This window comes from Zonotrichia leucophrys, chromosome 7 (assembly GCF_028769735.1).
Source record: "Zonotrichia leucophrys gambelii isolate GWCS_2022_RI chromosome 7, RI_Zleu_2.0, whole genome shotgun sequence".
In the NCBI taxonomy this organism is placed as follows: domain Eukaryota; kingdom Metazoa; phylum Chordata; class Aves; order Passeriformes; family Passerellidae; genus Zonotrichia; species Zonotrichia leucophrys.
In genome coordinates, this window is record NC_088177.1 from 21904559 (window position 1) to 21929929 (window position 25371).

At 36.9% G+C, this 25371-nt stretch overlaps 1 protein-coding gene across 1 annotated transcript in view; it reads right to left on the minus strand.

Moving 5' to 3' along the window:
- ITGA4 (integrin subunit alpha 4) overlaps nt 1-25371 on the minus strand; it is a 34336-nt gene that overhangs the window by 3544 nt on the left and 5421 nt on the right. The window contains exons 3-25 of the mRNA XM_064718398.1: nt 24369-24475; nt 24149-24278; nt 22824-22891; nt 22042-22171; nt 18559-18644; nt 18172-18231; nt 17941-18078; nt 17173-17284; nt 15524-15618; nt 15122-15212; nt 13762-13807; nt 13234-13388; nt 11736-11890; nt 9008-9157; nt 7550-7626; nt 5172-5322; nt 4364-4462; nt 3848-3927; nt 3427-3513; nt 2743-2833; nt 1952-2059; nt 1621-1740; nt 121-240 (exon numbers count right to left, since the gene is read on the minus strand). Of these exons, the coding sequence (XP_064574468.1) occupies nt 121-240; nt 1621-1740; nt 1952-2059; nt 2743-2833; nt 3427-3513; nt 3848-3927; nt 4364-4462; nt 5172-5322; nt 7550-7626; nt 9008-9157; nt 11736-11890; nt 13234-13388; nt 13762-13807; nt 15122-15212; nt 15524-15618; nt 17173-17284; nt 17941-18078; nt 18172-18231; nt 18559-18644; nt 22042-22171; nt 22824-22891; nt 24149-24278; nt 24369-24475 (2456 nt within the window). The remainder of the gene's footprint in view (nt 1-120; nt 241-1620; nt 1741-1951; nt 2060-2742; nt 2834-3426; nt 3514-3847; nt 3928-4363; nt 4463-5171; nt 5323-7549; nt 7627-9007; nt 9158-11735; nt 11891-13233; nt 13389-13761; nt 13808-15121; nt 15213-15523; nt 15619-17172; nt 17285-17940; nt 18079-18171; nt 18232-18558; nt 18645-22041; nt 22172-22823; nt 22892-24148; nt 24279-24368; nt 24476-25371) is intronic.

A 25371-nucleotide genomic window follows, 5' to 3' on the forward strand; every position in this document is an offset into this window, starting at 1 on the left:
TCATGTTTGAATCATGTTTCACTGATAGAAAACAAATACTAATACTTGAATTTATATGCAGGGAATACTGCAAATATGCCTTGAAATATTCCCCTCAAGTATGAAAAATTCATGTGTTACCATGTGTAGAAGTAAAGGAGTAGCCTCCAGATGCAAGTGAACAGTTGCTTCTTTTCCACTCTCCATGTTTCCCAGCGTGCAATGTATTTGTAAGCAAAGGCTGTCATTCTTCATGCAGTACTGTACAAGGGAGGGAAAGATTAAAACTTAACTTTATCAACTATATAATCTTAAAGACAAAAAAAACTGACTAAAAAGGATTCATGTTTATTCTTGAAAACTCAGGATATAACTTGAGGTTGTCATCCATCACTGTCATTCCAGAGGTGCTAAAGGTAAAGCAACAAGAGACCAACCTAATTGTTATAAAAAATACATAATTTTTATTAAAAATCCAGTTATTTTAAGACTGAAAAAGAACAAGTGTCATAATTTGTTTATATATTTAGAGTTTATTTTTACACTGTTATTTCAAATTAGCTTTTATCAATAATGATGAATGACAATAACTCTTTGCTATCCAGTGCAAACAGTGTAATTGGTTGATCCTTACATTTGTACATTGACAACTAGCACCACTTCACAGAGCTTTGGAGAAGACAAAAACACAAGGCTGTACATGATTATGTTTATTATATCTTTACCATTATTCTTTATCCAAGACTACCATGCTGAATACTGACTGGATATTTTAGTGCAGACTTTATCTCAATGATTGGCTGATATTTCTTGTAATGTGCTTACTTAAAAGTCCCAAATTAACAATTTTCAAAAAGAGGTAGGGTTTTTTTGTTTGTTTTTGTTATTTCTTAAGATGACAGATTAAATAATGTTGTCCTTTGTCAAAGACAAAGTGGAGGAAACAGATTTCTATGAGGACAAAGCCCCAGCAATGCAATGCTAACATAGCAGCTGTGGTTTGGACTGTGGAGTGTCTGATCTCCAGCAGGGTCTGTGAGCAGGAACAGAGGGATGAGCTGGAACAGGCCACACATGTATGGCACTCTCCCAGCCTCCCAAACATTTTTAATTGCTTCCCAGCCAAATATGATTTCCACATATTTTGTAATTCTTGACTTCCATTAACTTGTATAGTCTTCCTTGGAATTCACTTATTTTTAACATCTGGGTTTTTTTTTAAACCTGGCTCCTGTTAGTTATGTTTGCTGGCACTGCTTTGATAAGGAAAAGACAATGAATATTTGATCTGTATACCTCATGTAATTAAATAGAGCCTGTTTTTCCCTTATGCATAATTTTCTGTTTGTTAACTGAATTTCCTCTGCCATTCTGCTTGCCCACTCATTCAGTTCCATACCCCTCTGGCAGTTTTTTGTAGGTGTCTGTCATCCACCCTGACTTCAGCAATGTGTCATTAATCAACTTTCTCAGCTCAGTTGTCACCCTTTCACTAAAGTCACTTATGACTATCCTGAACTTACCACAGATCCCACCACACATCCTTGGAAGATGACTGTGACTTCAGTATATAAGATACACTCTTTTCTTAAGGCTTATTCATACAGTCATTTCCCACTGATGCCAAAAGACAGAGCTTACCATGTGCCTCTTAGTAGGCTTTGAAAAGAAAGTGATGACATCCTTTAATATGTTTTCATTTTTTTCTGTTGCATTACAGTCTCTGGGATATTCATTATAGGAGCAGTGTCCAGCTGATGTCTGAAAATAAATATAACATCATTATTAAAAATGTAAATTTTATTTCCAGAATTCTGAAACACATGGGGCTGAATATGATCCTGTTCTAGTTCACTCTGTTTCACCATGGCTAGCAAATCAAACACAGACTGATGGCCTAGCTGACTTTGTTTTGCTTCTCTTTTTCATAGAATTCATACAGCTACTAATACATTAAGTAGCTTTTGCTTACCTTGATATCCAATGGGTTGAATAATTTGATGTCCCTGGGTGGAAAAGCATTTGGTATCATTATTTCCAGGCTGGTATTTGGAGACATGCTTGGTCCTGCACTGATAACCTTGTGGGGAAGAGGTGAAGAGTTCAACAGTTAAAACTTCAAGGGTAGCTATTCAGGGAACAAAACTGCACATATATAAATACATAAAACTGCACAGAATGGGGTAGCAGCTGCTCTGTGTGCTGTCAGGAAAGTGGATTGTGCTAGGAGTGTTAACATCTTGTTCATTCATTCTGTGGGCTTACTGAGCCCTTCCCTCCTCCAGAGCTGATGAGTAAGTAGTGCTAATCTCCGATGAGTACCTGAGCTCATGCAGACTGCCTGCCAGGAGAGGATGCAAAAGGAACTAGGGGAGATTTATGTCCCAACTCCTGCTTTTAATCCACTGAGGACAAATTTCATGCCATAGGTACTCTTACAAGAAGCTCCTAATTCATTTTTCATACCATAATTCCTTTTGAAGTGTTTCTGAAAGGAAGAAGTGGCAAGTCAGAACTGCTCTAGCATTTTCAATCCTGCTTGTGTTAGGAAGTTTTTCTCTGATCACTCAGTGGAAGATTTGCCAGGCCAAAAAAAGTTTTCTAAGAGGGATTAACAGCAACTTCCCATCACTAATGCACAAAAATTACTCATGGTGCCCTTGTACTCTTAAGTTTCCCTACTGACTGTCTAGACTATCATTAGATGCACTAAACATTAATCTTCAAACAAGGATGACAGGGTTTACAAAGGAAAACTCTTACATGGAAAGTGAAGTTGATATTTTCCTTCATACATGTCACTGCTGAATCTTTCTCTTCTGCTCCATAAACAAATGAGGTTGGTGACACAAACCTACAATGGTTTAGAAATTGTTAATAAACAGAATTCCTACATATCATTAGCATAGCTTTCTGCTTCATGCTACCTCCAGTAAGACTGGTTGTAAGAAAACATCCAAGTTTGCTTTTAAGTAAATCTAAGAACATAAGAGTAGAAATCATCTGCCTTTGGAATAGAAACCCTCTACATTTGTACTCTTTCCTCTGAAAAAGGCAGATGAATCATAAGAAGTCATAAATCCTCACCAAAGCTACACTCCATGAATGCCCCACAACAAACCCAGATTGTGGTTCATGTTAAGCAAGGAATATGAGGATCTGCTATACTCTGATTAAACACATCTTTCTGGAAAAAAAAATCCACTTTTTAAAACATGTCAGTCTGTTCAGAGACAAGTTTGATGCACCACAGACACCAATGGTCTCACCCCACAGCAGTGGAAAAAAACTCTTACAAGTGCCTAAGTCAGTGCCCAGGACAGCTGTGCCAACTCAGTCCCAGGATTTTTTAGCTATGTCACACTTCTGCTTAAAGACTCAGTGAATTTAGAACAGTAACAAGACAACAGTTCTGTGATGTGCAGGTAATACCAATAGGGGACTCACCCATGAGTATTTAACTCCACCTCATATTTTAGAGGTATAGGTAAAGTCAGCGTGTTATCCAGCAACATGTTCCCATCTTCATTTGTACTACAGAAATGCAAAGAGAAAAATCTGTATTGAAGGCACCATCATAAGCTATACACTATTTCTGTAAAAAATATTAAGCAGACCTTTGGGCTTATTAGAATAAACATATTTAATTGGTAACAACATGTCAGGCATTAATGCCCCCCACATTTTTACAGGCAGAAACCTACTAATAATTTAAATGTCTATCACCTATTTTTTTTGTAGTTTCTCTTTCTCTATTTGATTTGCAGCCAATTTACTTCCTTGCAATCCTCCTTTGCTGAGTCTTTCCAGTTATCTTTTTTCCAAAGCTAGTAGTATTTTTCATTGAGCAATTTTTATTAGACTTTACCAGGTAGCATTAATGATGATGTTGAGGTCCTCATCTGCTCTGGTTAATGAGCTTGCATCCAAGAGGAAACTATAATCCAGCTGTAGAACAAATAAAATTTTCCTTATATTAAACGATAGTGTATATTGACATAGTTTCAATGCAAATGTTTTATTAATCTCATTTAGAACTCTCTGCCCTAAAAAATTCAGAACTAAGGAAATACTTAATTTTTGTGTCTTCTAGTCCCTTTCTATTGACCTAACACATATGTCCATGGCATTGGTCAGCCCACTTGTCTAGAAGCCAAGCACAGTCAGTCAATGCACAATACAAACACTGTTGGCCCTTAATGAATTATTTCAGGGAGTGTTTAAGCAATTAATTTAAAAGTAGCAGGAGAAATACAGATACCAACATGACAAGAGATCGTAGTTGGGAATGAAGAAGAGAGCCACAGATTTTTTTTCCCCCCATGAAAATCCTCATAACAAATTAAGGGTGTTTCTAAAGCTAGGAACTCCATTTACAGCTTACCTTTGAGTTGTGATCCACATATAAATAGCCAACACTGCACTGAAGTGTCACTGCATTAATTTCTTTATCTAATACTGCACAATGTATCTGTTTTTCTTCCTAAAATAAAAGACAAGTTACTAATGATTAAAATAAAAAAGGTGCTTTTTTCAGACACTTCAAATTACATGCACACACTAAAATTGGGTGCTTTATATTTTCCTGAACCAGGTGTTTGTTATTTCACTGATACCAATATTCAGGACACCCATGATGGCTTTAACATAACAGATTATATTGATTATTTTATCAGTTACTTCATCTGCTTCTTGCTTTTACTGAAGCTAAGGCACATGCACCAGACCCAGACCCATCCATGTTAAAAGCCAACTCACCAAGGTGGATCTAGGGCATTCTACATGGAAAACAGTTCTTTTTAAAATGCAGAAGGAGAGCACAGTTAGATTTATGATTTTTTGTATGCTTGTGTATTTGGGAAATATTCTATGAGATCTTTGTGATCACTGAAAACATGACCATCAGCCAATGATCAGCTGTAACATCCTGAAAACATTTTAAAACTTTTTTTTATTATTTATTTTAGTTGTTACTGAAATTATGTAAATCATCTGTATTGATTAAATTGCACTTGATTTAGGTTGCTAAAAGTCTAAGAATCTAAAAATTGATGTTTTGGCAGCTTTTGATGAAGGGTCATAGGTTCAGTATCTAAAGAAACTCAACAATTCATAAACATAATTTGAAAAACACCAGGCAGAAAAATAAAAATATTAAAGGATTACTGTTTGAGAGATTTTTTTTTCCTTACCAATTCTAAAACTCGAATGTAATAAAGACCTTTAGGGATCTGAACATGGAGGAGAGTTTCATATGCATCATCTCCAACATTAAGCAGAGAAATGTTCAACAGTAAAGTCTTCACACTTCCAACACCAAGGTATGTTTTCTTTTCTTGAGACCTATAAAAATAATTACAATGTAAATGGAAAGTAATTTTAGAAACAGCCTGTAGGCAAAGCTGCTCTTTTAGGTAGTTTCAGTTAGTTCTGACAAAGCTCAGCTGGAGATGTAAGGGAAGGTTTTACTCCATTCTGTGACTAAGGCAGGACCCCAGTTGTGTGATGGTCACCCCTGAAAGGCTGGAGTGGTTAATGAGGGAGCAAGGGAATTGTCATCAGTCCAGCTGTGCTCCTGGCCTTTACAAGTCCTTTCCTTTACAGGCCAGAATAGCAATGTGTCACTGCTACAGCACTTTCAGATGTTATTTCAACATTCACTCTTTGCACTCAAATGTGGGACCGAGTTAATGTGAAGAGGGGCAGAGTGAACATGCCTCTCTTATGATCTGTGCAATGTTCTATATTCATGTTACAAGTACAGACACCCTGTCGGGGGCTGAAAGTAAACTTCAGCTTGACATTAAAGTTTAATTAAGACTTGCAGAAAGGGTGCCTAGAAATAGACATTTATCAGATATTCTGGCTCGAAACCAAAGCATTAGTCACTGAACACCTTTGGGAAAGAAGCTGGCACTTACAAAAGCAACAGAAGGCAAAAGCACTGCATAAGCAGATAGGTTCCAAGACAAAAGCAAATTAAAGAAAAACACAATGTTAACATTTTGGTAGCTTGTCAAGTTTAGGTTAAATTGGAACGTTGTTTTAGCACTTATATACCCAGCACTCACTCCTCTTACCCACGTTAAAGCCAAGCTCATTAACAATATGCTGTCACAAAGATGCCTCCCAGCTTAACACACAAGTACACAAAAGCACCAGGTGCACATCTGGGACTACAACAAAGCTGAACCAGAGCTTTTCCACAGTAATCATATTTCATTCTTCATTAAAAAATGCATGATGCAGACTAGAAACTTACAGGGCAGGCCAAAATCTAAGCAATTTAAACAAAACATGATAGTGTATACATGAAGACTTGCTACTCAGTAAATAAAGCATTACATTGCCATCCCTATTTGATTTCATTCTTTTAAAGCCAAAGGTGTTTGCCCTGCTCTTCAAGGATAATGAATGCATTCTGTCAAGACAAAATAAATTATCACTTCACAGTTAACTAGTTTTTAATCGAGATTCTAGGGGCACAAGGTAATTTAAGGTGATACTTCACACTTTATCAAGATACTTGGACTATTTATTTACACTGCAAATCTGCTACTGGGCCTAATGTCAAGCTGATATGTTATAATCTGTGTTTTTCTTTCTTAGAGCTTGGAAGTGCTTACAAAACTGCATTTCTAATGTCATGAATGCAAATTCCGCACAACCATTCTTTCTGAGAACTTTATGAGTGTTTAAATGAAATAACCATCCAGCCTAAGAAAATGAAAGGGCTTAAGATTCATGCTACAGGCCACAAGTTAAAGTAGGCAGAAAGATACTCATCTTACTCTGAAATCTGTGAAGATGACAAAGTTTGTGCTCACGATCACACAGGTGGGATTAATCTGCATTAGGTGACTGTCGGCATCTTTTGATGCCATTTTAGGTTGTTCAACCTAGTATCTTGATTTGAGTAGCATCGACTTTAAAAGTGATGAATGACACGAGAAAACCCAAGTTACAGGTAAAATATCTAAATAGCTGAGATTCACAACAGCTACAATTCCTCTTTTTGCTCACCTGTATTCCTTACTTTGAAATATAACAGTCAATAAGGAAAAAGGCTGTGATGATAAAATACAACTTAAAACAATTAAGTGGCTCTTTTATGTAAGAATGGTATATCTTCAGTTTTATACTGCTGATTGAGACTTCATACAGTGCAAGTACACTATATCCAGAAAGAGCAGCAGAAATAACCAATGGCTTGTCAATTTTACAATTTTAGTTATGATGTCTGCATATTGAGTAGGCATTGTGCAGCGTTATCTTAGCCCATTTATATATGAAGTGTAAAACACAAATTTATGGTTATTTAAGATGATTTTTTGAGCTGTAGAATCTTCTAATTATGCAATAACAGTTCTTCAATCATAGAAATTTATGTTACATTTTCTGCAAGATTTATGATTTACAAATAGTCTTCAATTAAGAAGCTTTACATCTTGGTTTTTTCAGAGAGTCCTGAGCATTTGTGGATTAGTGTAATTTACATACAAAAGATCAAAGAATAATTTAAATAAAATCTTACTAAATTGTCCAAAAATGAAAGCTACATTATACTTACTTTGGAAAAACAACTTTTCCAGAAACTCTCAAGTCAGCTGAACAATTTTCTTGGGAACAAAATCTTGCAAAAATAAACTGTAAAAGCCAAATCAAATAAAAAAAAGGAACTTCAGTGTCTTATGCTTCCAATGGTGAGAAACAGTATTTCCAGAGAAAGAAACCCATCACCTAGTAACTAAGCCCCCGGAAGTGTCTAATAGCTCTTACTGCTAACATACAATTCAATCAGGCTACAAGTTTCCATTTTCCAAACACATTCTGTGCATCCAGAGTAACAGTGAGGAGGCTTTCCAGACTCAGTCTGTCACAGTGAAACTGTGGGTGTATGTTCAGACAATCTTTACAGCAGTACACAAGGAGGGCAGAATGTTTTAGAAGATCCAGAACTGATGTCTGTTCAGTCTCTCCTGCAATACAGCACATTAATTTTTGCAAGAGTTTAATTACAACTCTTACTTTTCCTATTGTTAGTAAGGTTTGATGAGAGCAGAGACACCATGAGTTGCAGGTGTCCATGTCTTGGTTTATCAGTATGTTATAGAGCACATTTCTGTCACTGTATTCAACACCTCCCTCCTTCTTTCTTTCTTTATAACTCTGAGGTTTCTAAAACAAAATTTTGAATGAAAATGAGAAGTCAGAGCATGCCATTTAAAAGAAGCTCTTACATATCTTGGGAGTTCTGATGGCCAACTGTGTCTCAGTTACAGAAATCACAGAGAATGCTGAGTTGGAAGGGACCCATCAGGATCAGAGCTCCTGGTCCTGCCCAGGACATTCCCAAGAGTCACAGCCTGTGCCTGAGAGCATTGTCCAAACACTTCTGGAACTCAGGCTTGGAACTCTGACCACTTTTCTGGGGAGCTTACCATTGTGAAAAGTTAAAAATTCAGCATATTCTGACTTTCACTAAAGTCAAAGTCTCTTAAGGATTTTTTTGGGAAAAAAGGTTAATTTCATAGTTACTAAAGAATATACTCTTTCTTTCCCCTCACAGACTTGAAAACCTGTAGTACTTTTACAGAACTAATATTTCATTAATATCAACACTTCAAGATTAATACCAACATGATATTGTGTATTTAACACAGAAATAATTTTAAAGTACAATTTTTATGTTGTGTAGTTGAAAGGATATTTCTAAGAGTGTATTTCATATATGGGTTCTGAGATATATAGTAGTATTTATGCTGGCAAGTTCTCTGCACATACCTTCTTTATTTTTAAACCATAATACAGATGGTACACAAGTTCTGCAAAGATTTTTTTTTAGCAAAAAATGAGGCATTTTTTTAGCATTCTGGTTTATTAATTAATATCAAGACACAATCCCTAGGTGTAGGTCTGGAAAATGCATTCTTTCACATGCTATGAATCAGTGAAGCTTTTTTTAACTGGAGATTAAAATATGAATATTTACTCACTGCATTGGAAAAAAGAGAACTCATACACTAACCTTGCTTTTTATAACATCTTTTTCTTTCCTGCGTTGAAGAACAGCCTGAAGTGGTGAAAATTCTTGAGCATTTCTTTTCTGTAGAATATGATGCCCCAGATGATAACTCGCTTCAACATGCACAGGAGTCAAGATATCCCTTACATCTTTCTACGAAAATTGGAAACCTAATGAGTTAATCATATAAGACAAAACATGTATGCTTATGTTTTAAACTTACAAGGTTGCCCAGAACTCACGAAAACAGCATAACCTATTTTTCACACGTAAAATAATTCCATATGGCTAATACACTTTCATCTTTGTTGCTGAAGGAGGCAATCAGAAATGCATAAAGGCAGAATATGTTCAGTGACAGCATCAGCAATTTCAGAATGGATGATTCTTCTATGATAAGAAATCCTACTGAACAGTGAATCCACATCTGTCAATAATCCTGCCTCACACACCTATGAAAGGCTGCACTGCCCAAGTAGGAAAAGAGGTAAAGTTCGCTAAAATGAAGAAAGCTAACCAGTAGAATGAGGCCAGACAAACCCAATGGGTATTTACATATGAAATCAAAACTAGTTCTCCCACAGTACAATTAAGTCAAGTTGTGACTGCATTTTATTTTTCTGCCCCTTTATTTTCCATTCTGTATTAAGAAGATTAAATAAATGATTATTTTGTACATGAAGCCTTGCCTGTGTAGGAATGTTCAGATCAGAGCCCCAGCTACCTACTTGTGAAAACTGAACAGCTTGAAGCACCAACAGTAACAAACCTGATTAAATTACTCCCTTAGTGTAGGGGATAGACAGACACTGATTGTCCTTCCACATGGCCACTGTTTTAATTCTTATCTGCAAGCTTGTGTTGGCCAAATCACATATTATCTAATTTGTAATAATTTTCCACAAGGTCTTCTCTGCATCTGCTTTATATTACTTCCATTATACTAATTAGCTATTAATTAGCCTTTACTCAAAATACATAAAATTTATATTGTCTCTTGCAAGGACTGTACTTGACAGACATTCACACTTACTTAACTTTAGGAGCTTCACACAAGTACAGAAACCTCAGTGGGTGGAAGGGGATGCTCAAAATGTTATTAATTAAAAATTGAAAAGAAAATTGAATGCTATGTAGAAAAAAACTCCCTAACGATGGACTATAGGAAGTGATGAGACAAATCAATTCCTTCCTCCTACACAAATACCTGCTAATGCTGGTACAGCAATCTGAACAAGGTCAGCTGTCAATCACATCTCCATTAGTTTACAAAACTCTCATAAAGTAAGTGGCAATTTGCCATTGCTCCTGCAAGCAACATTCACTTAGGTGCAGCTATCAGCTGAGATGCATCTGGGAAATTTTCCAGTAGGTAACAGAAGCTTCCCTTTTTACCCTGAAGCTTTGTGATGAAGAATTGGCTTCTAATCATGTCCCAAACAAAAAATAAGGGAAATCAACGAAGAAAAAAATACATTGAAGAATATTTCCCTGCAGGTTTTTCTGTAGCTGTAGAAAATAAAATTTATTTTCTAGCCTTTGTGCAGGATCAACTGCATCGGTCACCTTGATAGATGTTTGTTTCAAAAGGTCACAGAATTGCTACCTTGAGGATTTCAAAGAAAATGTTAGGCAAAGTAGTCCATTATTTTATTAGCTTTATTTCCCCTTACATCTAAATACTCCCTCTCTTCCCTCCTAGATAAGGTCTGACAGGAGAGAAGTCTATTTTTTCTGAGTTTAATGAAATGTGGTTCCTTTGTGTCCACTGATTTTTATTGTTTGTTGTGGTTTAGGACTTCCAAGTTTTTCCAAAATTTTTGTTTTGGAGGACAAGCGTCTAAAATGTTTGATAGAATAAAAGTGATTAATTTTTTTCTTGTTATTTAAATGGCCCTAAAAATACTATATCCTTGTCCTGATTGCAGGTTTTATTCCATTTTCAAGACAAGTCCCTCTTCACCTTTCAGAGGGATACATCCTGCACGAGTGCTCTTCCTACCCCATTTCCACCCTCAGGTTATGGGTGAGTGCTGCATTCCTTGAAGGGAAACAAATCAAGCAACCCCAAACAAAGCTCTGCTTCACACCCTGCCAGCCTCTGGCTCCTTGCAGCACACTCACAAAGCACACCACACTATAGACCCTGAACTACAGACTTTTCTAGCAACCATCTTCATTTCACTTCCTGTGGATCAGGAATGGGCTTTTTCCTTTTTAGCTGAGTCTACCTCATCTACTCACAATAACAACAGAAGCAAAACCATACACATGTTCTTTGTTACACTTACAGATGACAAAACATAAAAAATACAAGTTTTAAGACTTTGCATTAAGGAATACATAAGAAAATTCCATCAGAAATGTTCAGCAGAATATGAATGTTGAATCTTCATGATTGCTCCAAACCAACTTTAATCAATATTTGATCTGTCATGCATAAAAATGATGAAAAAATTTCAAGAATGCTCAAGGTCCAACTTAATCACCGTGGTTATTGTTATTATACATCTCACCAATGTAAGAGATGGCAGATCTACTGACTTCCTCAGAGAAAGCTGAGAAAGCATCAGAAATAAAATATATTAACTGTGGAAGTTCTGAATACAAATATTTTACTTCCAAAATTATGTGGTGCAATTATAAACAGAATAGGTTCTTTTGCAGCAGGTCTGCTTTTCAGAGGAGAACAAAGGATTTACAAGACAATACATACTGAAAACTACATTACCCTCATAAATGCTGGATGATCTTTGCAGGTAGTAATATTGCTGTAAATCTTTACTTTTCCTGAGATTGTATCATGTGTTCCATTGGAGGAAAAATAAAATCTTGCTTGTGTATCCTCTTTTCTGTTCACGTCAACACTCAGATTATAAAGCAACACTACAAAATAAAACCCAGGGAAAATAAAGGTTATAAACCTTCAAGTGTTGCAATCTTAATGAGTTTATGGTAGAAATTACAATTTCTGACTCACTTCCATAAGTATATTTAAACATCCATTTTAAAATGCTTGGCTTAAAAACACTGACATAAATCCATACTAAGAAAAACTTCTAATACCCTGAAAATTGCTTCATGGCTGTTCCCCAATACAAGCATTTATATCAGGGATAGTTTATCAGGTTGTATTTATATTTTCTACCAAAATCTATTTACAGAAAACCCACTTCAGTTAGTTACAGGGCTGACAGTAACTTACAACAAACACTTAAGTCAACTAACACTGACAAATATTGTTTACCTTCACAGTTTTTTCTATTTAAGTTAGCATGAATTGCTATGGTAACAAGTTGCAAACAAGTTTCAGAGCATTACAGTTCTATTACTTCTAATTTTTTTTGCCAAGGGTTAGGTTATCTACAATTTCTACCAGCACTTCTTTTTAAATTAAAAAGTCTTATGTACAAGTCCAGCAAGGGTGACCCAGTCTGACTGCTCCTCTTTCAAAATTAATATGAGTTTCAAAAGATCTGATAAAGATCAAAAGACACATAACAATTCATCACTGCATGTGTTCTCTGTAACATGCTCCCTAAGGTTATTGTCTGTTCTCACCCAGAAGAGTTGAGCAATTTAATTTTATATACCATGTACTCGCAGGGCTGTTTGCAGTTTACAAATAGCACATGACAAGTAGGTTAAAAGCACTCAGGCAATACAGGCAAATTTAGACAGTAAATTATGTTAAATTAATTCACCATGAATATTCCCTCTGAAAGACACCACTTCTAGCAATACCAGTTTTTTGCCAAAAGCAAAATATGTATTATATAAAACACAATACAAGATTTATTTTTCAGTAATTTTGGTAGGATTCCTTCTCTTTCAAAAAGTGCCCCACAATACGATCAGCTGCTTGAGCTGGTTTGTGAAGGAATGCTTTCTCTCTATTGCTAAGTGGAAGGCAGCATCCTCCAGCAATCCCATCTGGTTTGGTCCCTGCCTGAGATTGCTGTTAGAAGACATCTAAATATCGCCCTTTTAATGCTGCTGTCTCTCCAAGCAGCAGTTCTAGCAGGGATGTGCTCTAATTCCAAATTGAACAGAAGTGTAGTGGCCTGACGTTATAGGGTAACCATGACATAAAAAAGGTATCCATGTTTTCAGCTTTTCATTTTATACTGAAGTCAGATTAATGCTCTACTGAATACCAGCAGCATTATTCTGCAAATAGGTGCATTTGAAATCAGTACATATAGGGGATTCTTTTTCCAGTAGCTTACCAATATAACCAGGTACCTCCCGTCCTCTGTAGGCAAAGCATATCTTCAAATTCATACAAGTGGCAGGCTGCTCATTTTCCATGCAGTCCAAATTAGTTCGATTTATTGAATTAGAATGCTTCAAAGAAGCTTCAACAATTATCACTGGCTTTGTTCTAAGAATAGAAAAGAGTAACACAAATAATGTTCAGCTATACCTTACAGAATTTCTGCAAAAACTAATCATCCCTGACAACTTATTTTTATATTTTAGAATTATAATTTTAAAGTTATCTGCATTTTTCAGATAGTTTCAAACAGTTGTATGCAAATTATTTTTACTTCAAAAAGTTACAGAATGATATTTTCATCTTTTCAATGTGTTTACTTAAATTTTTCACTTGTAGAGCCTTCTAGAGCCTAATGAGTGAAGTTGAAGATATCAAGAATATAATGAGTTAAATTAAATTACTGAGTTTTAATAAATTCCACTAAAAAACAGAGTTAAACTGTATGGTCTTCAAAAGTATTGAAACACAGCAATCTCACCTCAACACCACAGCAGAATCAGAGAAATATGCACCAACTGCTACATCTGCACAAAAAGAACGTATCAATAACCATAATTTGTCAAGAGGAATTACTTCTTAGGTACAAGCATTTTATACCATATTCACCTTTTGGTGAATATTAAGACACCATTTGCCCTTTATTTACTAGAAGGGATAGACTAGTATTTAAAGACAGCTCCTCAAATACTTGTGCACTGTCCATAAATGCTGCATGCTAATTTGATGGACTTCCAGATATTGATAATGTGATTATTTGATTTCTATTTCACATTTAAATGGTTGATACTGAAGGACAACTCCGCTAAATAGGAGATACTTGCTTTCTTCTCCATCCAGATATTCAATATTGCTATACATGCACATACATACTGATTTTAATACATAGAATTGATTTGCTTATGTCTATTATATGTATGAAATTGTACATAGAGAGAAATAATAGTATTTCCTTTATTCCAAATGAACTGAACTCTATTCATGCAAGAGGGAAAGAAATACAGACAGTTTATATACCTCCCAAATCAGGTAGCAAAAGTGAATTGTCAGATGACTAAATGATATAAGGGACTGAGGATGTGACTGCCAGAGTGGTAACCAACAGCTGACCTGTGAGCAGACTACTTGTAACCTGTCCTTTAGGCCAGCATAACAAATTAACCTGGAAAATGTGTCTGTGGACAGAGCCAGAACACACAACAGGGTAACTTTGTGCTTTTGCACCCCCAAGAGCAGGACAGACATACCTGACCTGACCTAAGACTTATCTGCAAAATATCTGAGTGTTTTGATGATGTGTATAAAGCAATCAATATATTCTTGGCACCAAGTTAGCACTACTTTGTCATGGCCACAAGAACTCCACAAGGGTTTTAGCTCAATGCCATGAGCCCTAAGTGAAGTATTGTTCACTCAGACTGAGAGTCAAGGAGCCCATGACTCCTGTCAGAATCCAGACTCTGGGAATGCCAGCAATATATTCAGGTTAGCACACTAGTCTGGACAACAAACATGCTTCCAGTGCCCAAAGCACCTCATTGTGACATTTGTAAATGAGATGTCTGCTTTAAAGATATAAATCACATTTCTCTTCCCCTTGTGCACTATGATCTCACTCTTACATTGTTCTTAGTCCTTAAATAATAGTTAGGTGACCGTGAAACCTGACTGCCTGGCCTCAGCTTTACCTCTTCTTTTTTCTTCCCAAAATATGAGATGTGACATGTCATCTCAATAACAGATTCTGCTTCTGATAAAAGTATCAAGTAGGACAGTAGGGTTGTTCCCTATGAATTTCTATTATTTTAAATATTAAAAGTAAACAAAATTACTTCATTTACCTTGATAACCATTGTTATCTACATCAATGCCACTTGATATGGATTGTCCAAACATGCTTAAAGAATTACTCACTTCTTTTCCTTGTATTCTCTGAGGACAAAAATACAAAAGAGAAAATTATTCTTGGAAAGCTAATCTCTGAGTTACAATTTCCAGCGAAAAATGTTAGCAGAACAATCCTGATGGTGAACTTAAATCCCATAAACCTTTTTTAAAGCTCCCAAAACAATTTTGTTTTCTTTTACAGGTTATATTATGACTGGAAATCACAGACCATGTAAAAATTTTCTGAAGTCTTTTAATATACTTCAGATGGCCAGACTGTTAAATGAAGGAAAAACCCTCTCAGATTTAAACTTGGGGTTTTTCTGGATTGGGTATTTTGCATTGGAAAAGCATACCTGTGAAAATGTTGGTGTTATTCCATCTTTCCTGCCATTGTATATATAAATAGCCCCTTTTAGATTATCTTCGTGTGGAGCCCCAATTGCCACATCTGTGAAAAAACATTTCAGCAATGATCATGGACTAGGAAATATGACCACTGAGCAGCTGAAGAAATGCAAATCTTGATGCATGCAATGCCAGATCAGATTTACTTGCCTGGATTCAAAGGCAGTTGTGAACACAGATATAAAGCAAACAAAAACAATACAGACCAGCTCAGTAATCTGATTCTACCTTAATTACTGTGTGTGAAAAGCAACAATCAAATACTGCCATTTTGTTAAAGACACAGTCTATTTCTAGCAATACTAATTTTGACCCTTAAGAGGTTAAAAGGTTACCATGAAAGAAGGCAAAATGATCATGATCTTTAAAAAAAGAGGAAAAAACAAGCTTTATATTTATGGAACAGTGATGATTTTCCTGCTCTTCCCACATGGATTAAGTCACTGAAACACAAGTACTCTTATTACAGCGCCCAAAATAAACCATTTATTTTTCTATGAAGTGTTCATAACAGTTAATAATAAGCTTGGAAAGGCATTTAACAAGGAAATGAAGGTACAAAGGGATATTGCTACAAAGGGATGTGTTTTATGCCTAGATGACCTAATCCCAGAGGGGTATGGCAATTTGTAACAAACTGAATGAACGTACCTACTCACCAATCCACCCTCAACAGCCCTTACCAAAAACTCCCATGGTTCAAATAGCCAGAGGCTGTTTACCAGGGAGGGATGGGCAGATTATGTACACCATCTTGAAAGTCACTGTTAATAACTGGGAACTTGCACTTACAAATAAGCAAAAACTGAACTATCTGCAAATCAGAAATACTTTAGGCTGCACTGAACCAAAATCACAAAAAACCCAAACCTTTGACTGTTTGGTTTTACAGAGCAATTCTCTCATTGAATCCACATTGACTGAGTCCATACTGTGGTGACTAAACCACATAAAGCACATTATACATCTTTCTACTAGTGAGATGAAAATGGGACAGTCAAGTTTTACCTGTTAAAATTACACACACATTCCTGAGGTCAGATTCTACACCACCACCCACATCACTATCTTTACAGGGCTGATACTGATGGTTTAGATCATTGAAGGAGTTGGCTCTTTGTTTTTTAATTATTACAGAAAAATGCTTTATATTACCCAATTTCTCTTTATATTTTGCTTCCAGCCTTTTTCTTACAGCAGTCTCCCAACATGAAGGTTGCTTTCAATATCCCCATGTATTTAGTACTTAGTGGGGACAAAGAAGCAGATTTTGACTCCATTTTTGTTTATGATTGTTACAAAATTGCCAAATTGCTCCCCAACCTTCATCTCAGATATTTAAAACATGTTTAGTGATTCCATTTGAGTTACAGAAGTTACAGATTATGCTATCACTTTATGCTCATGCTCTTTATTAGACAAAACCTGGTGCCTTGGTATTAACCATCAATGACTGTGAAGCAGCTGTATTTCCAGTCTGGAAAGAAAAGTCGAATCCCAAACCAAAAGAATTCTTAATTCCATAATCCTCCTGTTTATCATGGCATTCCACTGATCACAGAGAATGAAACCCAACAGGTTTTCTTTGTATTCTTACCTTCAAAGCCATCATTGTCTATGTCCCCTAGATTGGCTATGGACTCTCCAAACCTTGCTGCATACGAGTCACTCCCACTGAGCTCTAGGTTCAGCTCTACCATCTTTGCTTCCTGAAGGAAAACAGAGTCAATGGCACATGAATGGAATATTACTCAAAATGTTAAAACTGCCTTGGATACCAATATATAACCCCACCAAACTTATTGATGTAGAAGCAAGCATTTTCAGATACATTTTATGGTATTTAGTGTAAGAACAGTAAAGTGACTACACTTCCACTTCTGAACCTTAGAAAGAATGAAAAGAAGCCCATTCTAATGCATGATCTGTCCAGCCATGTCAATTGCAAAACAGGAGTACCAGTCTGTTTCCTGACTGGTACCAGTAACTGCATGCAAATGTTTCAGTCCTTGTTTGTTTCTGAAGGGCCGGGTAGGTTGCTCTTCAGCTGGCAGCTCAGTGGGAAGCACAGCAGTGGAGGAGAGCTTGGAAAGGGGCTGCAGGGGCAGGCTGGCACCACCTACAGCTCCTAGGAAACGAACCCAGTCTGTGTGCAGCTCCAGCACTGGTGGGAGTAACTGTGCTACAGCTGACACTGCAGCCTTTGGGGGCGTGCTGTGCACTCCTGCTGGGGCAGTCATCACAGCCCTAATGCTGCTTTTTCCATATCTGAAAATATGGAATAAGAAGAGAGGAAAACTCTTCCTCTTAGCCTGTTAAACCAGAATGGCTGCGTTGCCGTGTGTTTTTAAGAGAAAATACTTACAGAACCTGAATTAATGTAGACATAAACTCTTCCCTCTTCTCTGATGGTACTTTCCATTGGAGCACCAACCAGTAAGTCTGAGTAGCCATCTGAATTCAGGTCCACAGCACAAACTGCAGCTCCAAAGTAAGAACCAAGCTGTGTGCAGACAAGAAATCATTATTATTTTTGCACTTTGATGAAGATGCGCTAGAAGTTATGAGGTGCAGAAAAGCAATAGGACAGATTTACCTTTTTGCCCTTTAGTTCAAAGAGAATATTTATTTGCCTCTCCTTGCTAAAAATATATGCCTAAAAGGAAAAGAAAACACAAGCAAAATTCAGCAAACTGTAATCTGGAACACTTCCCAGTGCTTTCTCTACAGCATGTGCTAGAGAATCAGCACAGCAATGCTCAGTATCACAAATTACAGCTACCTCCTGCCTCCTACCTGCATCTTTCTTCAACACCACAGTTCACATCAATGTTATCCAGACTGCCTACCCTAATTCCTTACTCAACTTTCCCCCATGAAAAGTCACATCTGATACTTGTCTTTAATATATTAATCTATATTGGAAGATCATAGTATTTTTGGGGTTATAGTCATTAAGTCAATATTATAGACAATTCCTTACTTTACCAGTCTGCTCCTGTTGGGGAGCCCCTCCAATTAATTCTATACTGGATGGTGTCAGAAAATGTCCAGCTCCAACAGAATATCCTGCAAATCAGAAATGCACTATTCAATACTGGGAATGCTATGTAACAAAGAAAGAATAGGAGCATGCCTTATAAAAGCTGTCAACACCATAAATTATCATGAGTCTGACATTCAGACCTCATGTAAATCAGCAATGAAAACAGAATAGAAAGTTTTTGAAATATAAGTAAAAGGTCACTACAGACAGTAAGTTCCATCAAGCATGAAAAAGTGTCAGAAACACTCATTTCTTCCCAAGAACTCAATCATCTGCCATACTTCAAAAATTTATTTATAAAATAAATTGCAAACACCTTCTGTTAATGCATATTCTGCAATTGTTCAGTAAGTTCACACTATTAGTACAAATAAAAATTATCCAAGTAGATGCACTGGAATGTGGAAATAATAGATTCAATTGTTACTCTGACTATTATAACTGGATTTAAGAAAAATTAAATGTAGTGCTATTTCTGTGTGCACATACACACATAAAGCACTATGGACACACACATGAAAATGTCAGGAGCAAACTGCAAAAGCCTTATTATGCAGTAAGAAGCCATTACATCAGCTTTAGTAAATAAATCTACATTACAAAGCATTTCTGTATGTGGAGAGAGATTATAAACAGGACCATGTTTTGGTGCAGACATCCAGACAAAGAACTGCAAAATAAAGGCTAACACCTTAACCTGTAGCTGCACAAGTCATCCTTACTCTTTCCAGAGTACATCACAACTCAGAATACAGGACAGATAACATATTCCACTACTCTTGCATTTACTGAATGACTGCTGATGTTCCCAGAATGCAGAGGAAATGGAAAAATCGTCTTAGATAGATGAGAACAAGCTTTGAATCTTTTGTCAGTGAACACAATTGCCCAGAATTCAAGTTCTCATTAAGCCACCTTTTTCTTTTCATATTTTAATCTAAAAGATATGAACAGAGCAATTGATCATTTGAAGGTCAACATTTAGCTTTTATTTACTCAACAAAAAATTAAGGATGAACCTTAATTTACCTCCTCTGACATTTACTTTCTAGTTATTTTTGTTTTGCCAAAGTGCAAACATTATTAATTCTTAAGGACTTAAAAAAAAAAGCCAAACATACACAAGAATTACAGTAATTACATAGTTCTCATTTTTCATTAATGGTATTAAAATGTTTGGCAGGCAAAAGAGAAATTACATAACTGACCCTTTAAAGGCATAGAGAAATGAAAGTTTATTTCCAACGCCATAATTTTCTCCTTTTTACCATGACTACAGTTTTTCAGTTTTCTGAAATGTTACTTGCCCTTCTCAGATTTCTCAAAGAAACTGTCTTCTACTTTATGATTTCTTTACGGCAGTTTAAGTGCCTAAGGTTACTTTTTCATCAGGGCCAGCTGAATTGCAAGGCTGAATAACTTTGAAAATTCCTTTTATAGAAGTCAGCTACTCCTCTCCAAGAGATTCTCAAGTAGTCAAGAAAATATTGCCTGGTGTTACATATTACAAATATCTAATTTCCTTCCTTCTTTCAGTTGTCTGGTACATGAACACCCTTGTTTCTTCCAACTTATGGAAAACACTACAATACTATTGCACTTCCTGTAGTCTCTAGGTTCTTAATTATTATTCTTTATTTATGTTTTTCATTAAACTGTTAAAGATGCCAATGTCTTCATCCCTATGAGTGCAAGAATAGAGTAAGTAGATAATGCTATCTCCTTACATGCTTGAATTAAACTCTGGTCACAGTATACTTCCACCATTTGGTAGGGATAATTTCATTCATTACTTAAGGGAGCAATAGACTCAGACTTCTAAAAAATTAATTTGGTAACAGAATTAACCCTGAACAGATTTTTGTCTTCAATAATTATAAAGATGGCACAGATGCTGAGGGAGGAAGGAAGGTACCTTTAAACCTTTTCAACCACACTATGGGGCCTCAACTCCAATATGAGGGAAAGGAGCAGAGGTTAAAGTAACATGAAACTGCAAAATTCCAGGTTTATCACAGCTGTTACTGTACAGACATACAGATGAGTTAATGGTGCTCTTCTTCACCCTGCTGCAGACAGGCAAGTTCAGAAGACATATGGCTCTGCTGAGCCAACATGCACCAGATCACTAGAGTGAAGCAAACTCCAGCTGACTTCAGGTCCTGGATGGCCAAGGCAACTAAGAAAGATCACATTTGTGTGGAAGGGCCTTCCCTAACCTCTCCTCAACACAGTCCTTATGCAGGTTTTTACCCATTTGCCTGGATCTGGCTTCTGGCTGTCAATGATTTGACTCATTCAGAAATTCTCTTTCTTATACTTTCAGAAGCAGAAATCTGGAATGAATTTATTTTCCCTAGGCAGGTGCAGTACTTTTCCTGCTGATTACTATTGGAAAACTGGAGCTTTCCACTCTCTGAAGCTCTTCTTTTGTCCTGTGAAAGGTTCGAAGTTCTACTGGCTGACCCTAGGCATCTGCGTGTCTGATCCCCCTTCACCAGTCAGTCTCTCTTCCGCTTGACTTTCTCACAGAGTCCCTGTGGCCTTTGCAGGCCCAGAACTGAATTCTGAAGTCTTAGTTTCACTGTGTTTCACAATAGCTATTTCATAACATATGCCAACTTCCTATTGTCAGAGGAGTGGAATCAGAAACAGAAAATATTTATCCACGTGAACCGGAACTTCGAATGGGAAAATGCAAAACCCAATGGTCACAAGCAAAAATTTTCTTGCTTAGGAATTCAGGAAGGACAGATGAGCTTTTCTCAGTGCAGTGAGAACTCTGAAGCTGCTGCTGTTTTTTGGCATAAATCTTTCCAAACTGTAGCACTAAATTCAGCTGGTTACTTGGATATAGGCAAGTGAGTAGAACTTCATGGCCTTGGTTACAGACATTCATAAATGAGGGTTGCCTTCTCACATATCAAGACTAAAATATGTTTGGAATAAAAAAGAAAAAAAAAACAACATTGGAGGAAAGTTTGTTTCTAAAGGTCACAGCATAGTTCCCCTTATTGACAATACAATTAAGACTTCCCTGCAGCTTTCACTGTAAAAATATTTTCATATTTCTGTTAAATGTGAAACCACTGTCTTTTTCCGTGAAAGTTCGTGGCAGCATTGCAGACTTGAGTAAAATGAAAACCATTGCTAATCAGAAGCATTCCTACCTCCTAAATCAAGAAATGGTTAAAAGTCAGTGGAGAGATGGTAAGAATAGAAATCCACTGTTTGAGAAGCTTCCTCATAAAAAGAACAGAGAGGAAGCCTTATAACTGAGTATACTTCACAAAATTAAAAATCATCTGTAGAACTGTTGCTTCTGGGGTTAATAGTGAAAACACTCAACAACACTGTGCACTCCCCCCAAGACCAGCTATTTAGCTTATATTTTAGTAAAGTGTTAAATCCTTTAAGTACCTAAATAACTGCCAGATTTCACTTGGTTACTGGAATCTGAGTAATAGTGGATTGTATTTGTAGTTCTGTTGAATACAAACACAGAACCAGTCCAATAGAATGATCCAGGGGCTCCCATTATAATTAAGTCCTAAAAGAAAAGCAAAACAAATCCATGTAATTCACACTGAAATATTCATGAAAATAAGCAAAACAAGTAAAATGCTCTTGTTTAGATCTCCTGTGAATTCTATGAAATGCTACTGGAGATGCATCTGGCTCAGGAGTGGCATTTACTACTAAATTACAGATAATATTTTCCAGACTTTGTAAAAATACCATTTTTAAAAGCTTTAAATTGTAACAACAAAATACAGCAATTCAGGATATTCTCTTCTCAAATGAGCTTTTTAGAAATTACAATCTTAGGGTGGAATGAAGATTAAATAATAGAGAGTATTACTCTGTAAAGCAAGAAGGCAAGCATTATAAATGTTACATCAAACATATTAAAGAGAATAATAAAATTTCATCCTCTGCTATATCCATGCCCTTTTTCCAGATGAAAAATAACTTTGGTTTTAGTAAGGTGTAAAAGTATTCTTGGTATTAAAAACTAAAGCCTTACTTGGGAATTACCATGCAAGTCAGAGCAAGATTTAATTAAAAATAAATTAAAAAGTGATTTTTCCCTCCCACAATAAAATACAGCATTGATGTTTGCATTTACACATCCCCTTTTAGACATTATACATAAAAGTAAGTATATAAACAGAGAGACTTCTGGTATCTTTAATACACACCTCAATGTAAAAACTGGATATGCCAGCCTGACATGACCCAAGGCTTTCTCCATACTTTCGTGCATGATCTGGGAATGGACAAGAAATATTCAAAAGGATGAGAAGCAAGTACTTCCAGAGTTTTGTCACCAGGCTTTCAACAGAAGTTCAGACAACTTATGAAAAAACAAAAAACACCTCCGCAAAAAGTTGATTTTCAGTTCTGCAATAACACTAAAACCACTGGTTTCTACTAGATAGCCTTTAGGTGCAATATACTATTGTAACAAACTTAAAACACTGTGTATCACTTGATCACACCTGCCTTTGAAATACTGACTTAAAAGGCTATACTTTTAAAATTGTTCCATGAATGAAACAGACAAATAATTTGAGCACCACATCTGGATACTCTTCCACTCTGTACTTCAGGCATACTCTGACAGGCTTGATTGAACTTGCCCTGTGCTGCACTGGTGCCATGAGGGGTTTGTGTTATGGCAGTCTCAGATATCCTGCTTTCATCCCAGCTCTGCTTTCCTGCAATTCTTTGCTGACTGCCTGCCATCCGGGTTCCCTTCATTCCATACACAGATTTGTACACTGAAAGTCTCCAAAGATAAAAAACACATGATTTCACTACCCCTTGTAAGAGTCTCCAAAGCCAGCAGTGGGACATTTGATGGCACTACTCTGCACAGGAAGATCACTTTGTCAGCTGATCCTTGCATTGGCAAGGCACAGGGCACGGGACTGTTCTCCTGGGTGGATGGTAGATAACAATGGCAAAGCATGGATGGAATCATTTGGTAGATTCTGGTCTTGCCTCTTATTCTGCTGCTGAAGTTCTCCAAGGAAGAACCCCTGAAGGTCTCATGCCACAGCAGCAGCCTTGGCAGAAGACAAGTAAGGGACAAGGACATGCACTGTGAGAGGCACTGCAGCACCTTTGCAGCAAAGGCTAAGGAGCAGGTGGTAACAATCACTTGCAGGTATTTCTGCTGCTCTGCTGTGCGACTCCCCAGAGCAATGACAAGAGTAAAGGAAGGAAGGATGTCCTCTACTGGCCTGGTTTTGAAAAGCCAGGCCATCCTTCAGCAATGCAGTCTGGGAAAAAACTACTCTGATGCCCTGTTCCAATTTTTTTTTTGCCTTTTGAAAGCAGGTTTTCTTTGAAGTGATAAACATCTTTACATCACAAACTGGGCTCATATCATCAGCACTCAGCCTCCAAGCCTTTGGCTGCAGAAAACCTTCTCATAACAACACAGGCTTTTCACAAACTCTGCACCATTCAATTGCATATCTCACCCTTCCCTACAAAAGGACTCAAGCCTTTTGCTTACCTATATGGCACGGGCATATTCTTTTGCTCATGTCAGTTCGGAAATCAGGAGGGATGGCAAAACAAACGCCCTGTGGCAGTTTGTGCTCAACTTTGACGTAAAACACATTTTTCCATCTATGTCCACAAGCCTATGGATATAAAACAAACACAGCATTTGACATGGAAGCCCAAGAAAGCTGGCTGCAGTCTGACAAACAGGCCCAGTGGTTAATACATACAACGATAGATCCGTCCTCCTTTGGTTGCCTCGACAAGCTGACACCCAGCCACTGATTATCCCGCTCTTCCACACACGTCTTCCCACAGTAGTCGCCACTGGGATGGCCTAGGAGACAAAGACCAGGGCTCTGAACAGAGGGACAAGGTGAAGAACAATGTGGTGGGTAACAGAAGAATCCAAGAACTCTGAGGGGACAGTGCAGCAATTTGGATATGGTGGCTCTGACCTCAGTCTCACATAGGTCACACAGACTTTTTACTTTCTTTTTGAGCAAAGTTATGATTGTGGGTAGCCAAAGGGAACATCCTGGCTCTGAATGTGATAGGCTGGCAGTGAGGATGGGCTTTCCCATCATTACTCAGACAGAAAGTGACATTACACTCAATTCTGGTGAAGGGCTGTCCCTCTAAGTGCTCTTCAGCCTAAATGTTTGTAAGAAACACAAGTAATACCTGTGAGTGCCACCTAAACTGTGTGTCTACTGGTAGCAGACCTTAAAACAATCTCTACTGCAAATGGCTATCAAATAAAGGTTGTATAACTGTCACCTCTGTTGGGGATGGCACATCACTACCTATGCACATCCTGTATGCTTCTTTCACTGTTGCAATTATTCACTAGCAGCTCTTAGTGTTAGTTCTTAAGTAGAGTTATTTTTTAAAACCTTGAGAAAACACACTGAAATGTCTTCTAACTCTGCCCCGCAGCTCAAAAGGCCACAGTATTGCCAAGTTAGCAAACATCTGCTTTCCTCTGGAAAGCAGTAGCGAACCCCACAGTAAGGAGAAGCCACATGTTTATTCTAAGTTATATAAAGGAAGTTTTTAATTTTTAAGATGTTTGTATGAATAAGCATTAATCAAATTGTTGAACTGGTATTTTCTATGCATCAGCATGATAGTTTATGAAAATAAGTTCTTATAAAATAAGGAAACACATTAGGTCATTTGAACAAACTCTTTTGCATAATTTTTAAAACTTTCTCAGATTGAATACAACTA